This window comes from Cajanus cajan, chromosome 10 (assembly GCF_000230855.2).
Source record: "Cajanus cajan strain Asha chromosome 10, NIPB_CcT2T_4, whole genome shotgun sequence".
In the NCBI taxonomy this organism is placed as follows: Eukaryota; Viridiplantae; Streptophyta; class Magnoliopsida; order Fabales; family Fabaceae; genus Cajanus; species Cajanus cajan.
This window is the reverse complement of record NC_138526.1, coordinates 47,971,900-47,987,067: the sequence shown is the minus strand read 5'-3', so window position 1 is coordinate 47,987,067 and position 15,168 is coordinate 47,971,900. Positions and strand designations below refer to the sequence as shown.

The following is a 15,168-nucleotide window of genomic DNA, read 5'->3' as shown; positions in this document are numbered from 1 at the left end:
TCTCTTTCAGCTCCCAAAAGAGACACTCCCTCTCGAGATATATATACACATAAACCATTAAAAAAAAGAAAGAAATATCTTAAAGCAATTGGTGAAGTGTAAACAGTCTTTGACTTGACGATTTCTCACGTGAAATTCCGTTTGAAACAGAACACACTAGAAGGCAAGCAAGGCCGGCACACTGTAATGTAAGCTCCGATTTCAATTCTTCTAAACTCTCTCGATCCAAACATTTCTTTATTCTTCTCGCACTTTCGCTCTTCCCTCACGCGGATCGCACCAGAATTCGGTTACAGTAAAACGCCGCCGAGAGAAGCGTTTCACTGATCGCGATTCGCCGAACTGATTTAGAAGGTGGAACCGCAATGGAGGCGCAGCAGAGAAGAGTCGGCGGAGGAATGGTGCCGCTGTCGCCGTCGCAGACTCCGCGCTCCAGCGACAAGCCTCTGCGAGATCTGCGATCTGCGGATTCCAATTCCAACAGTCACAGCAAGTATGACAAGGACAAAGGCGTCAATGTGCAGGTCCTCGTCAGGTGCAGGTGAGTTTCACTCGCTATAACTCGTCGCTCACTCGGTCGTTGAGTTCGTTTAATGTTTATCGCTCTGAAACTGGAAATAAATGTTCGGTGTCTTTGCAGGCCGTTGAGTGAAGATGAAATGAGGCTGCACACGCCGGTGGTGATTTCGTGTAACGAAGGTAGAAGAGAGGTCTCAGCTGTGCAGAATATCGCCAACAAACAGATCGATAGAACCTTCGCATTTGACAAGGTTTTTTTTGTTTGCTTCCTGTTCTTTTATTTTATTTCTTATTTTGGAGTTTTGATTACACGAACTGCGGGATAAAAGTTATTGTGAATTGAATGACTTATGAATCGAAGACTCAAATTAGGTAAGAGAGTTTCATTAAATGTGCGTTCAGATTTCCAGACGATAACTAACAACGTTCAGGAATTAAATTTTGAATTTGAAGTTCTTTATTATTTTGACGTTCTGTACCTACTCTCTTATCAATCGTAATCGTGATATTGATAAGGAAGACGATAGACTTTTTTATTTTATTTTAATTTTTATGTTTCTTGTTATTGGAAGAAAATTGTCTCGTGATATTATCCTGATTTTGGTTTATTTTGGCGTAGGTGTTTGGTCCTAACTCTCAACAGAAAGAGCTCTATGACCAGGCAGTGTGTCCTATTGTGTATGAAGTGCTTGAGGGCTATAACTGCACTATTTTTGCCTATGGACAGACTGGAACGGGGAAGACATACACAATGGAAGGAGGTGCAAGAAAGAAGGTTATTCATGTCAACTAAAACTCTTTATGGTGTTTTGTCATTGCTTTGTATTGAAGTCTATTTCGTTCTTTACAACTTGATTATGCAGAATGGTGAATTTCCGAGTGATGCTGGTGTCATCCCAAGAGCTGTGAAACAGATTTTTGATATATTGGAAGCTCAGAACGCTGAGTATAACATGAAAGTAACGTTTCTAGAGCTTTACAATGAGGAAATAACAGATCTTTTGGCTCCTGAGGAGACATCAAAATTTATAGATGATAAGTCTAAGAAACCTATAGCTCTAATGGAGGATGGGAAGGGGGGAGTTTTTGTCAGGGGCTTAGAAGAAGAGATCGTTTGCACTGCAAATGAAATTTACAAGATATTGGAAAAAGGTTCCGCAAAAAGGCGTACAGCTGAGACTCTTCTTAACAAACAAAGCAGCCGTTCTCACTCCATATTTTCTATCACAATTCATATTAAGGAATGTACTCCAGAGGGTGAGGAAATGATTAAATGTGGGAAGCTAAATCTTGTGGACCTCGCTGGCTCCGAGAATATTTCCCGTTCTGGTGCAAGAGAGGTACAAATGATTAGATTTGAGTTGGCGCATGAATTTAAATGGTATAACTTAGAAAAATGTGAAAATCTGTTTGTTTTGGTATACTTCAAGCATGGCAGATAACTTATTGTAATCAGGCTGTAAGTGTATTAATAATGTCAAAAATTTTGTTAATCCCTTTACTATATTTCAGAAATTGAATTACCATTTGGGGCTTGTCTATTTAATCTTTTTCACTCCTGGAATCATCTCTGGTTCTATATGGAGTTTGTCTGGAAAAAGAAAAAAATTCGTAGTAAGCTTCACTAAGAAGAAAATACTTGCAGGGTAGAGCAAGGGAGGCCGGGGAGATAAATAAAAGCTTGCTTACACTTGGTCGAGTGATTAATGCTCTAGTTGAGCACTCGGGTCATGTCCCATATAGGTATGAGTAACTGCAACTTCTCCAGTCAATTCTCATTTTCCTTTTATGACTTTTTAAATATGGAGAATGATTTTATTATTAAGATATATCTTATTATATCAGGGATAGCAAATTAACCAGACTGTTGAGGGATTCCTTGGGTGGTAAAACCAAAACATGCATTATTGCCACAATATCCCCTTCCATTCACTGTCTGGAAGAGACCCTTAGTACCTTGGATTATGCACACCGTGCCAAAAATATCAAGAACAAACCAGAGGTGACTTTTATAGTTGCTCCTTCATTTTGGTCAACCTTTTTCTCTTTCTATCAGGCAGCGGAGCATATCTAATAGTTTGAAGTTGGTTAATTTTTCAGATTAATCAAAAAATGATGAAATCTGCAATGATTAAGGATTTGTATTCTGAAATTGACAGACTAAAGCAAGGTAGTTGACTGTTCCCATATTAATGTAGTTTCTGCCCCTATGTTTTCTCCTTGTTGTTCTTTTTCCCTTAAGTAGAGAGAAAATACTGAAATATTTTGTGCCCGTATTTTCTCCTTCTTTATCTCTTTGACAGTTCAGGCTGAAATATAGTACTTTTTATTTATGTTTCACAGAGGTATATGCAGCAAGAGAGAAGAATGGAATCTATATACCACGTGATCGCTACCTTACCGAAGAAGCAGAGAAGAAGGTTTCCTTATAAGTGTTTAAATATAAATTAGAAATACTGTTAAAATTTTGGCAACATTCCTAATCTTAAATTTTAACCATGTTCTCTAGGCCATGACTGAAAAGATAGAACGCATGGAACAAGAAGCAGAGTCTAAGGATAAGGTATATATCGTTATTAATTACTTCCATATTTATCATGATTGCTTAGCTACTGAAACAAGAACTCGCCACATGTGTGTAGCAACTGATGGAGCTTCAAGAACTCTACAATTCTCAGCAATTTTTGAGTGCTGAATTAAGTGATAAACTTGAAAAAACTGAGGTAAAAGTGACCGTTCATAACTGCTTCATTCTTTTGTCATGGACTTTTGATCTGTTCAAGAATTAAACTTACATCTGATATCTGTATTTTCAGAAAAGTCTAGAAGAAACTGAGCAGTCATTGTTTGATCTTGAGGAAAGGCACAAACAAGCTAATGCTACAATTAAGGAAAAGGAATTTTTGATATCAAATCTACTAAAATCTGGTTAGTCATGTGTAATTGTGCCATTGGTGTGTTCCCTATTTAATACATTTTCTGGGTTGGTTCAAATAATACTCGTATCATGGCTTCGGTAAGAGTATACTTCTGATCTTTTGTTGTCAACAATTTTTGCTTTTCCAGAGAAATCACTTGTGGAGCGTGCAATTGAACTACGAGCAGAGCTTGAGAATGCTGCATCAGATGTGTCAAACCTCTTTTCCAAAATTGGTAAGTATCATTCTCTAATGATTTTCTAAATTGGAGGAGGAAGCACATGACTCTGACATCAGGGATGAAATTTCCCATAAATTGCCTTTTCCAACCTTAGAGCGGAAGGATAAAATTGAAGAAGGTAATAGAATACTTATCCAGAAATTCCAGTCTCAGTTAGCTCAACAACTTGAAGTTCTGCACAAGACAGTTTCGGCTTCGGTAATGCATCAAGAGCAGCAATTGAAGGACATGGAGGAAGATATGCAGTCTTTTGTATCAACAAAAGCAGAGGTGGGTTAACAAAGTATGCAATTGTATTTATTTATTATACTTAATTTGAAGATTTATGAACCTCATTTTGGTATGATTCTGAAGGCTACTGAAGATCTTAGAGAACGGGTAGGAAAGTTGAAAAACATGTATGGTTCTGGTATCAAAGCTCTGGATAATTTAGCTGAGGAGCTTAAAGTAAATAACCAGATAACTTATGATGACTTGAAATCTGAAGTAGCCAAGCATTCATCTGCCTTGGAGGATGTAAGTGGTCTATTACCCTTAAAGTCGTTTCTACTTGGTTGATTCTACTTCAGATTTTTGGCCTGTTTAACTTAATTTATGTGCTTCAGCTTTTTAAAGGAATCGCCTTAGAAGCTGATTCGTTACTAAATGATCTTCAAAGTAGTCTCCACAAGCAAGAGGCCAATTTAACAACTTATGCTCATCAACAACGAGAGGTCTGTTTATTTTAGTTTATTGACCGAAGTTCTGTGTTAGAGATCCTGAAATTTCTGCTTTTTTTTTTTCATTCAGGCACATGCTAGAGCAGTGGAGACTACACGTGCAGTATCTAAAATAACGGTGAACTTTTTCGAGACAATAGACAGGCATGCATCGAGTCTGACCCAAATTGTGGAAGAAGCACAATTGGTCAATGATCAGAAATTGTGTGAACTTGAGAAGAAGTTTGAGGTGATTGCAGTGCCTTTTCTGAGAATTACATAAATGAATAAATCATAATCAGAAATTTTGTACACTCAGTTTTGTTTTTAACCTTCTCATTCTTTACGGGCGTAGGAGTGTACTGCATATGAAGAAAAGCAACTACTGGAGAAAGTGGCAGAAATGCTAGCAAGTTCAAATGCTAGAAAGAAACAATTGGTAACCTTCGCGTTTAAAGCATGCTAATTGCTAAGCTTACCTATAATGTTGTCGATGAGTACTTGAGTATAACATTCCTTTTGATACTTATCAGGTTCAAATGGCAGTCAATGATCTTCGAGAAAGTGCAAACTGTAGAACCAGCAAACTGCGGCAAGAAGCATTAACCATGCAGGATTCCACGTCTTCTGTCAAGGCAGAATGGAGAGTTCACATGGAAAAAACAGAATCCAACTATCACGAGGATACTTCCGCTGTAGAATCTGGGAAGAAAGACCTCGTGGAGGTTCTTCAAATCTGGTATGTATATATTTTTGTCTCCACACTCCAGTATATTCTCTTCTATTTGCCAATTTCTGTACTGAACGAACAACTTCAGCCTCAACAAGGCAAAAGTAGGTTCACAGCAATGGAGAAAAGCTCAAGAGTCTTTGCTGAGTTTAGAGAAGAGAAATGCTGCTTCTGTGGATACTATTGTCAGGTAGGTTTTATATTCCCTAATAAGATCAAAACAGTCGAAAGGCAAATACATTTTGTTAACTTTTTTAACATTGCTATATGGCCAGGGGAGGAATGGAAACTAATCAAGCTCTCCGTGCCCGATTCTCAAGTGCTGTGTCAACTACTCTCGAAGATGCAGGAATAGCAAACAAGGATATTAACTCATCCATTGATCGTCAGTAATTTATTTTATATCTATGCATTGTCTAGGTAATGAATGTCAGCTGACAAGTTAAAAACACTTGCAGATTCGTTGCAACTTGATCATGAAGCTTGTGGAAATCTGAACTCTATGATTATTCCATGCTGTGGTGATCTGAGAGAACTGAAGGGTGGCCATTACCACAGAATTGTTGAGATAACTGAAAATGCAGGGAAATGTCTTCTCAATGAATACACGGTAAGAAAGAAACTTCAGGACTTGGGCCATTACTATATATTCTGCACAAAATATATAAGTATGTTCAGCCTCGATAATGTTCACTGTCTACCAGATTTTTTTTTTATAATGTTTTTCAAATTACCATGACATTCAGGTCGACGAACCTTCTTGTTCGACACCAAAAAAGAGGCTCTTCAATTTACCAAGTGTTTCATCCATAGAAGAACTAAGAACCCCATCATTTGAGGAATTGTTGAGGTCCTTCTGGGATTCAAAATCTCCAAAACTAGCAAATGGAGATGTTAAACATATCGGAGCATATGAAGCCGCTCAATCAGTGAGAGATTCCAGAGTTCCTCTTACAGCTATCAACTAGGGACATTCGAAACTCTGTAAATAGCATATTGTTCAGATGTAAGTCCGTTAAATGATATGTTCATTTATTTTATTTTTTTGGAAAATAGAGGAAAAAGGAAAAAAAGGCTTATATTTATGGAGGCCGGAATATGTAAAAGGTTACCTTCTTTTACAGTAACCTATATGATTGATGTCATCTGAGATTGGTACGTACTAAGTAATATGATTTTGGGGGTGTTTGTGTTGAAAACTAAACTTACATCTTGACGATGCTACAGCCTAGAAAAAAATTGTCGATGAATTTGTAATGTAGTACTAGTATAGGATAGATACTTTTTCGCACATGGAGCAGGCATAAGTTTTAAAGGAAAGGAACAAGCGAAAGCAAGAAAGATGAGAATGAGCGGAACATTTCAGCTGCTTATGTTGTGCGTAATCAGATAAAGGAATTTGCTTTGGTGCTTGGCCAAAAACGGGTGTTTCATAATGCTTTGTCAGGAACAAGAGACAAAAGCCGAAGCTAGGGAATGGTTTTGTACAGGCTGGTAACATGTGAAGAAAGATTTCTCTGGGTAGTAGTTAGGTAAAGGGAACAACTGAACAAAGTCGGGTTCGTACTGATAATTGGGATTTGGGACCCAGGTTATGGCTGACATAAAGCTGCAGCTTCATAGTGGGGGTATTCCTGTAGCAACAAACAACTATATACACAAATTTTTAAATATGATTTTAAAAAAATAATAAAATTAAATATTAAACATGTATTTTCTATTTATTTTGAAAATATTTTTACATTATTTTTAAAAATTAAGAGAACTTCTTATTTGAAATAGTACTGATTCAACTGGTTTTTAACTAATTTTGAATCGGCTCGATCAATTATTGAATAATTCACACCAGTTCTAAAATGTTCCATATTTTTTTAGTAAATGGACGGCTCACAAGATCAATTTTCGTGAATTGGCTTGTTTGATTAGGTTTTCAAAATTGAGTATACATGCATCTCTATTTGACTTTAAATTTTGATAGAATTAAATCTTTGAATCCAAACTCAAATTGATCAAGTCCCAACAATATTTGAGACATGCTTGGTCAACTTGACTTATTGATAGACTATATTAATTTTAATATTATATATAATTTAATTGTAAAATTAAATAACTATATACTTAGAATAAAAATATTTTTATAATACGTATAGTTTAAGTAAGATAAAAGAAACCGATATAACTATTATATCAAGTCAGTGAAAAACATTATTAAGTTAAAAAGTTATGTTATCAATACATTATTGTAATAACTTTTAAAAAATATATATATAACATTACACCGATTGGAACAAATTAAAGTATAATTTAGAGTATAATTCAAACTCGTTCTCAAAATACACTAAGCCTAATTTAACTATATCTGATTGGTAAGGGTGAGATAGGTGACTATGTAGCTTTTTGTCAAGAATCCTCACGTTCACAGCTGATCATCATATGAAATGACTTATAATTAATTGTGGTTAATTTTTTTTTCTTCTGTAAATTAATTTTTTCAAACACTGTGTCACGTACATTTTAGCTAGAACTATGAACATGTGGTCCAAGACAAGTAATTTGCAATGAGCGATCAATTTACCATAGTATAAAATTTCGATATCCTTCAATTTACCAAGGAGAGATGACGGGATAACTTAGAACATCTACTATAAATCCTAAACCTTAAACCCTAAACCCTAAATCCTTATAAGCAACTCCCATTATAGATGCTCTTAGTGCTATGGTAATTGATTCCTCTTCAGGACGCCCCCAAATTTAACCATATGCTCTCGGGCTCCATTTATCAAACATCGTTCTCAAGACTAGTTCACTCAACGATGCATAAAGAAAATCAAGGAATGACCACTATCATCTTCTGAGTTGTAATTAATATTTTATCCTATTCATTTGGTTGAACAAATTGGATGTAATGACATAATGTCTTAATTGAGATAAAATAAGAGTTTTGAGATGTACAAGAACGGCTAAAGGCGCTCCATTAGAAATTTCGACCCAAAATGTATTATTTGTGGGATGTAAAGCCGTTAAAACATCCAGCTATCCTAACAAAATCTACGATCTTCAACATCACTTTCTACTATATTCTGAGATCAAATCAATATACAAAGATACTTTGCCCGCATTTATATACAAGCACAGCTACAACCCACATGACTGAACTTGAGTGTCGATGGAGCAAATGCCTACACAGAAAAATGAACAGATCAAGTATTAAGAGATGCTCCATTAATATAATTTCCTTTCAAGAAAAAGATAGCCGAAGAAATGAATGAATATGGTAGGAACAAATACAATATCATCGGTTAGCAAAAAAAAATAAAACTGTTTCATTTAAATTTTATTTCAATTGAAATCACCCTCACAAAATTCTCTAGTGTCTTTTTTTTTTTTTTTAATACTCTCTTCCGTCCTTTTTATAACAAAATTCATCAAAATTAAGAAAATTTGTTAATTTAATTGATAACGTAAAATTTGCTTTAAATTTATATTTGTTTTTCAAAACAACTCATAACATTAATGAAACACTTGCTTCCGAACAACAATTTTGATTTATCATATTTTAGATATAAAGTAGCCAAACGGAAAAAAGGGAAAATACAATAAAAAAGATGACATATGAGGTAAATAAACTACCTGTAGAATTCTTCACAAGTTTGTACTTAATAGTCCAACATCCCTTTCTCTCCCAAAGGATTCATCATCAAAATCCTCGTTTGTTGAATTTTCATGGCATAACTCTCGACTTCGAGTGGGATTTAAATCAAGAGCCTCCCAAGCCATTGAATTACCGTCACAAACATTGCCTTCTTCAGAAGCAACATTGACATCAACATGGGCATCTGCATTTAGCCTTATATCAGTAGACAAAAGTTCCATTTCCTTATCATCGACAATGCATGGTGGTGGATCCACATTGAGATCTGAGCACAAATCATACCCACTTTGCTCCCCAGTGCCATGACCAGCAACAGTTACTGTTCCTTGATCAGATTGATCTGCAGCATCCTTTTTCTGCCTCTTCCATTTCTTTGTGGATGAAGTTCCATCATCCTCAAAATCTTCTTCTTCTCTTTCTCTATGCAAGTAAACCCACAGTTTCCTTTCCCCGTCAAACTGTACACAAGGATCGCGTTCATAATGCAATCTATCCAGGGCTCCACTGACTACTTGGTTAATTTGGGCATCAGAAACATCTTCAACAATATATTGAGAATCTCGAATTAATGTACAAACATCTGCTCTAGTGCCAATACTTCCAGGTAATCTAGCTGCTGCATCTCTTACAAGACAAAGAATTGTAACGTGAGGTGGCCGATCATGTTTCAACATAAAATGGTCTCGGGCTTTTGATGTTGGCTTACCACCACATCTTCTCAAAGGGGCCACAATAGATTTTTTACCGTCAGCTGCAGTATATGAGAATGCTCTGTCAGGAATTGAGTACCTGAGAACTTCCTCTTTACGAAAATAAGCCTTCACTTCATCTGAACTATGGCTTATGGTATTAAGACTTTTTTGAGCCCTCAGATCCCTAAATCTTTCCTTCTCATCAAGGTTGACTTGCATCAATGCCAAAGGAGGAGCAGGAAGACTTCCTATTTGTTGAAGAGTCTCCTGACCACATTTCAACCAATTGGCAAAGGAATCAACCAACTTCACAAGCATCCTATGAGGAAGACCCCACGCCTCAGGCGTTGTCACCTCCTCAATAGTATCAGGGTCAGGTGAATTATGAATAACTGGGCCTGTCCATGACCAACTTCTGGTAGATTTTTCAAAAACTGCTAGTACCTTCCAACCCTTAGCTCCTAATGGTGCTGTTTTGGAAGAAAATATCTTCAGAGCACCTCTGACCAAATCCTGCAGTGGCTCTTGCATCTCAAGAATGCAAGGATCACCAGGGTTTGATCTCACACGATTAACAAGCTCATGAACAGAAAGAGATGGCATGTTCAGATGGTCAGCAGACTCATAATTGGTATCCATTTTATTGTTAGAAAGATCACCCATTGCACTGCCTTCCTGTGCTTTGTTCAGCTCTTCTCTAGGTTTCCCCATTTCTAAACTGTCTTCTGCATGTGGACTAATCATTGCCAAGCGGACTGCTGAAAGAAGATGTATAATAGAAAATGAAAATCCAGTATGAACTGTTGGCGTGATCAAAGTGAATGCCTTTTTTCGTGCCTTGGTTTCCAGTGATATATTTGATGTCCCCATATCAGTACGACACAATTCAGAAGTATCCATTTCTGAACTAACCATCTTAGCCACTATTTTTTTCTTTGACTTTCTTTTCAAATAATTCAAATCATCTGTCAGGGTGTTTGACAAATGATTGCCATTTTCATCTCTTTTACCAACATCTACTGAATCATCCTTCATTTTTCGCTTCTTTGTTGCCAAGTTGCAACCAAGCAATGGTGCCTCAGGTCTCTCAATTCGATCACCCTTATTTGAAACATATTTCTGTCCTTTCTTCCCATGCCTACTTTGTCCAACTTCATTATTATCCACAACTTCTAGTGTGCCATCCTCATCCCCAACATAATCATGCAAATATTTAGACCTCAGAATAGTATGATCGAGCTCAGTTCTCTCTTTCTTCTTTTTCTCAGCAGTGTATGCATTTAATAAGGGCATAGGTTTCCCATGTATTCTGCCATTCTTGCCTGTCTTGTACACCTGTCTCCAATCATCATCACCGTCAACATGCGTATCTGATCCTGAGGGATAGTCATCAATAAATCTACCATCCTGTTTATGAAAAGGACCACCATTATGTAGATCACCCTTCTTTGCTTTTGAAAGGTAATTTTCTACACCATGCATATGCCCCCGCTTTGCAAAGCCACCCTTCTTTTTGGATTGTGTTACATGTGGCTGCAAACCTGTAACAAATTTGGCCTTCTTAGGATCTAGGCGAGACTTTAATGATTTTGTGCGAGAACCAGCAGCAGTATCCATCATGTAAGCAAATTTGCTTTGAAATAAAGGATTTTTATCCCCATCATCACCCAACTGTTCTGACGAGTCGGATTCAGTTTCTTCATTTCTTAACAGCATCTGGTTACCCCTCAAAGGCATTGCATATTTTCCTCCATTCTGCTTAGAAGCCCCTCTGATCCTCTCCTGCAATGATTTTGCCCTGAAGCCGGAGGGTAGAAGTCTATCACTCACTTGTGGCGAGGAAGATCTATAAGCAGTGCAACTGAGATCAGGAGACTCTCTCCCAACCTTCCATTTCTTTCCCTTTCGATACATATCATCATGTTTAAATGAAGAATCCATACCAAATTCCAGTCCTTGTGTTTCATTGCTACAGAAAAGTTCATCATAATCTGCCAAGTCAACCATATTGCCTTTAAGTGGTAATTGTGAACTCCTCAATCTAGACTTTATCTTATCACTACCAACAAATTGTTGAACATTTTTAGAAAATTCATATAAACCCTTCTTGGAAGAAGGTTTTTCCCTGAAATTTTTCATATCAGAAGATTGGTTGGAATTTCTAGTGTATCCATGTAGATCAGTCCTTGAAGACAGAGACTGACCCATCAAATTGTCGGTATCTACCTCATCACCTCTCAGAAGGTCACGCCTCTTTGCCATTTTCAGAAAACTAGATTTGTCCATCCGGTTGCTATGTAATAAATTGCGATCTTGATGGACAGTCAGTCCATATGACATTTCCTCGTTGTCATTACCATTCCACAGCTGATCCCTCTTCCTGAACTTTAACCCTGAATCATAACCCATTGATTTCCCCTGTTGAGAAAGAGCAGAAGTTGAACCATTTAGACCAGTATTCACATTCAAAGCATGATACACAGAAGCTGAGTTTGAACCAGCTAACTTGAGTATGCCTTTTGAGTTTTTCTTCCCATACTTATCTTGTTCCATAAGCACTGACAGTCCTCCTGGATGGATATCTAAACCAGAATCCACCCCATGGATGGGATAGCGACCCATTTTCTGCACAATTTTCTTATCCTTGTTCTTCCTGGTCCATATACCTTCACTGGAACCTTCACCTGAAGAATCAACTACCAAATCTTCCTCGTACATCAAACTCTTTTGACTTCTCATAATATTCAGGACACGGAGCCTTTCTTCAATACTGTATCCCCTACAGTTAAGCCAAGCATCCCTTATCTGACAAAGATTGCTAACCATGTTGTTCTGATGCTTTCTCAACATATGATAGTGCTGCCGCCTCTGGAAAAAACTCAAGCCCTCCCTGTAAAGAGCAACTCTCGGCTCACACAAGCCACCCTTCAACATCTCAAACAACTTCTTAATGGGACTCCCAAAATGCATGTTGCAACCACTAAAGAGCTCTTTCAAAGTTTGAACAAAAGTCTCTTGGTCCATGTCAGGTAGATACTTAGCGAGTTCAAACCTCTCCTCCTCACTCAAGCATTCATTCCACACATCCACCCACAGTACATCTTCAAGGCCAGCAAGATCGTACAGTTCCAACGGAATGCTGCAAGTCTGGTTCCCAATCTGACAAAATTCTGCCCCAGTCCCACCCAATTCAAGCAAATCAAAATCATCAGACCCTGCCCCAGAATCAGCATCAACAAACCCGTCGTCGTCCTCCGATTCCACAGCAGAGTTGTGCCGCCGAATCACCTCTTCGTCACTAGACATACTTTTCCTACTTCGAGGAGAACACTCGGAATCAAGCCTTGACACCTTGCAGCTGTTCTTCTCAATTGCCATGATAGATAACACCAAACAGCCGCTAAAAACGCGTTCAGGGCCCAATTTCGAACCCCCGAAGAAGAAACCTCAATCAAAACCCTAACAAACGCAACAGCACATATTCAAAAACAACAACAATAATAAAAAAATAAAAAAAATAAATAATCTCATCTCCCTCAAAACAATAAAAACATCAATACTAATTAAACCACAGACACATTCCAGAAAAGCGAATTTAGAAGAAAAGATGTTGCAGGGCATAATAAAGAATAGGAAGCGAGGTGATTCGAGCGTAGAATAGAATACCGCAATCGAGAGAGAAGAGACCTTGATGCGAAAAGGAGGAAGTGGAAGAAGGCAGGGTTGGGTAGCGCAGTGCGATATTGGAGAATGTGTTTTGGAAACCCTAAGGGAATGAAAAATGGTTATACAGTGAGAGCAAAAGGAAGATGCGATGGGTAGAGAGAAGAGGAAGAGGGAGGAGAGTGGAGAGTGGTGATGGGAGAGAAAAAGAGCAAAAGCCAAACAGGGATGAGTGGAAGTTGCAACGCAGAAAGAAGGGAAGAAAAGTGAAGTTTGGGTTTGGATTAGAAAGGAAAAGAAGGAGAAGATGAAAGTGTGAAAGTGTGAAAGTGTGAAAGTGAGGGAGAGAAAGGAAGGAAGGAAGGAAGGAGGGGAAGTGAGTACTGAGTAGAGAGACGGTTGTGAGTTGGCAGTCTATCATGGGCCCACGCAATTCCAACGTCAGATGGGAGATTAACCATTGTAACCTTCTTCCTCTTTGCAGTTTGCATCCCACATCGTTGTTGCGCGCTTCATTCTTTTCCCCCTCAAAACATCTTTCATCTATTGAAATTGAAATCCAACTTCTAATATGGATATATTACCACTATTAAAAAAACTGTTTTCACCGATAGGGTTAACTTAGTAATTGGATAGAGAAGAGTTGAAGTAGTTAGGAGTATGAAAATCTAAGTTTAATTTTCATTGTAATTATTTTGTAATTTTTCTTATTTTTACTATAAATAAATTATTTTGAAAATTAAATTAAGTTATTAAAAATTGAACTAACTTTTATAAAATTAAATTAAATTATATTTTAACTTCAATTTTAAAAAACTAAACTACCATAAAAAAATAGTTCAATACACTTGAGTTATGAAAAAAATGTTTAAATATATTTTTGGTCAGTGGTGTGATTTTAATCTTTTAAACATTAATTAAATAATTTTAATTTTTTAAAGTATTTTAATTGTATAATTTTGCTTCTTTGAATTTTAATTAAATAATTTTAATATTTAAAGTGCAACAATAATGTATTTTTTTACGTTTAAAAATTGTATTAATTGCAATAATACAATTTTTTTTACTTATTTAAACTACATATATTATTAATTTTACTAATAATTAATATGTATCATCTAATAAATGAATGAAAAATATAGTATAATAGTATTTTAGGTTATACAATTCACAAATTAAATGTATATTATATGTTATTAAAATTTATAATAAGTTATATATAAAAATAAATATTAATTTCAATATATAAAGTATATTTAAAATTTGTATAAATAGATACTTTTAAACGTATAAATTCTATTTTAAATTTATGATAAATATATTAAACTGTAGTATAATATTATTTTTATTTATTAATAATTTATTTTTAAAATATTAAAAAATTAATTTATAAATAATTATCATATTAAAAATAAAATTATAAAAAAATCTTTCAAAATCTTATTGTCGAATAAAAACCTAAAAACATTTTCATACAATATATATGTTCATATTTAATATACAAAAACAAGTGTAACTTAAATAGGTCAAAAGTTATACAAGTAAAATACTTGAAAGACTAAAATTGTCCAATTAGAATTTGGGATCAAAATCACACAATTACGATATTTGAAGGGTTAAAATCACACGATTGATAAACTTAAGAGATCAAACACAAAATTAAGCCTAAAAAAAGTTGTTATAATGATTTTTGTATAATTGTTGTATTCAACTGTATATGTAATAATTTTTTTTATAAATAAAATTATATATTTCAGAAAAAATAAATGTTAATAACGTTATCCAATTATATATTAACATGAATAATTAAAATATTAATTTTTTAATAATTATTTGATAAATTATATTTAAGATGATTCTTAATTGGTATGTAATGTAATAAAAAAATTAAAATACTTTAACTATAAATTAAATTATTAAGCATTTTAGATAACTAATATTTTAGTTTGTATAATATATATAGGTTAAAGGTTTATGATATATAACTAAAATTTAAAATGAATTATATATAAATAAATACTATGTTTGAATATAACTTATATTTAAATTTTGAAT

General features: G+C 35.5%; 2 protein-coding genes across 4 annotated transcripts; one reads left to right on the top strand and one right to left on the bottom strand.

Moving 5' to 3' along the window:
* Nucleotides 1-41: 41 nt before the first annotated feature.
* Nucleotides 42-6,310, top strand: LOC109805989 (P-loop containing nucleoside triphosphate hydrolases superfamily protein). Of its 2 annotated transcripts, none has more exons than XM_020368307.3 (23): nt 42-188; nt 284-541; nt 641-770; nt 1,139-1,294; nt 1,383-1,859; nt 2,165-2,262; nt 2,365-2,521; nt 2,620-2,689; nt 2,863-2,939; nt 3,029-3,082; nt 3,162-3,242; nt 3,336-3,447; nt 3,586-3,672; nt 3,773-3,948; nt 4,033-4,194; nt 4,284-4,391; nt 4,468-4,626; nt 4,732-4,815; nt 4,910-5,115; nt 5,195-5,296; nt 5,382-5,491; nt 5,565-5,716; nt 5,853-6,310. In XM_020368307.3, the coding sequence occupies exons 2-23, from the start codon at nt 366-368 to the stop codon at nt 6,072-6,074; spliced, it is 3,156 nt and encodes a 1,051-aa protein (XP_020223896.1). In that variant the 5' UTR covers nt 42-188; nt 284-365; the 3' UTR covers nt 6,075-6,310. The 2 variants fall into 2 exon arrangements, with proteins under 2 accessions (XP_020223896.1, XP_020223897.1); XM_020368308.2 differs by having other exon boundaries at nt 67-188; nt 297-541.
* A 1,699-nt stretch (nt 6,311-8,009) lies between these two features.
* Nucleotides 8,010-13,486, bottom strand: LOC109805743 (uncharacterized). 2 transcript variants are annotated; one of them, XM_020367924.3, is made up of 3 exons: nt 13,117-13,486; nt 8,737-12,909; nt 8,010-8,285 (listed from the first exon to the last, which is right to left on the bottom strand). In XM_020367924.3, exon 2 carries the CDS (start codon nt 12,826-12,828, stop codon nt 8,749-8,751), a length of 4,080 nt encoding a protein of 1,359 aa, XP_020223513.1. In that variant the 5' UTR covers nt 12,829-12,909; nt 13,117-13,486; the 3' UTR covers nt 8,010-8,285; nt 8,737-8,748. The 2 variants fall into 2 exon arrangements, with proteins under 2 accessions (XP_020223513.1, XP_020223514.1); XM_020367925.3 differs by having other exon boundaries at nt 13,138-13,486.
* Nucleotides 13,487-15,168: the final 1,682 nt, after the last annotated feature.

What these genes read in the sequence shown, in the direction of transcription:
- LOC109805989 (XM_020368307.3), top strand. Translation starts at nt 366, where the DNA reads ATGGAGGCGCAGCAGAGAAGAGTCGGCGGAGGAATGGTGCCGCTGTCG. An exon ending in TCTGTGGATACTATTGTCAG is followed by an intron (nt 5,297 to 5,381) that starts GTAGGTTTTATA and finishes CTATATGGCCAG; the next exon opens with GGGAGGAATGGAAACTAATC. An exon ending in TATTAACTCATCCATTGATC is followed by an intron (nt 5,492 to 5,564) that starts GTCAGTAATTTA and finishes AAACACTTGCAG; the next exon opens with ATTCGTTGCAACTTGATCAT.
- LOC109805743 (XM_020367924.3), bottom strand. Translation starts at nt 12,828, where the DNA reads ATGGCAATTGAGAAGAACAGCTGCAAGGTGTCAAGGCTTGATTCCGAG.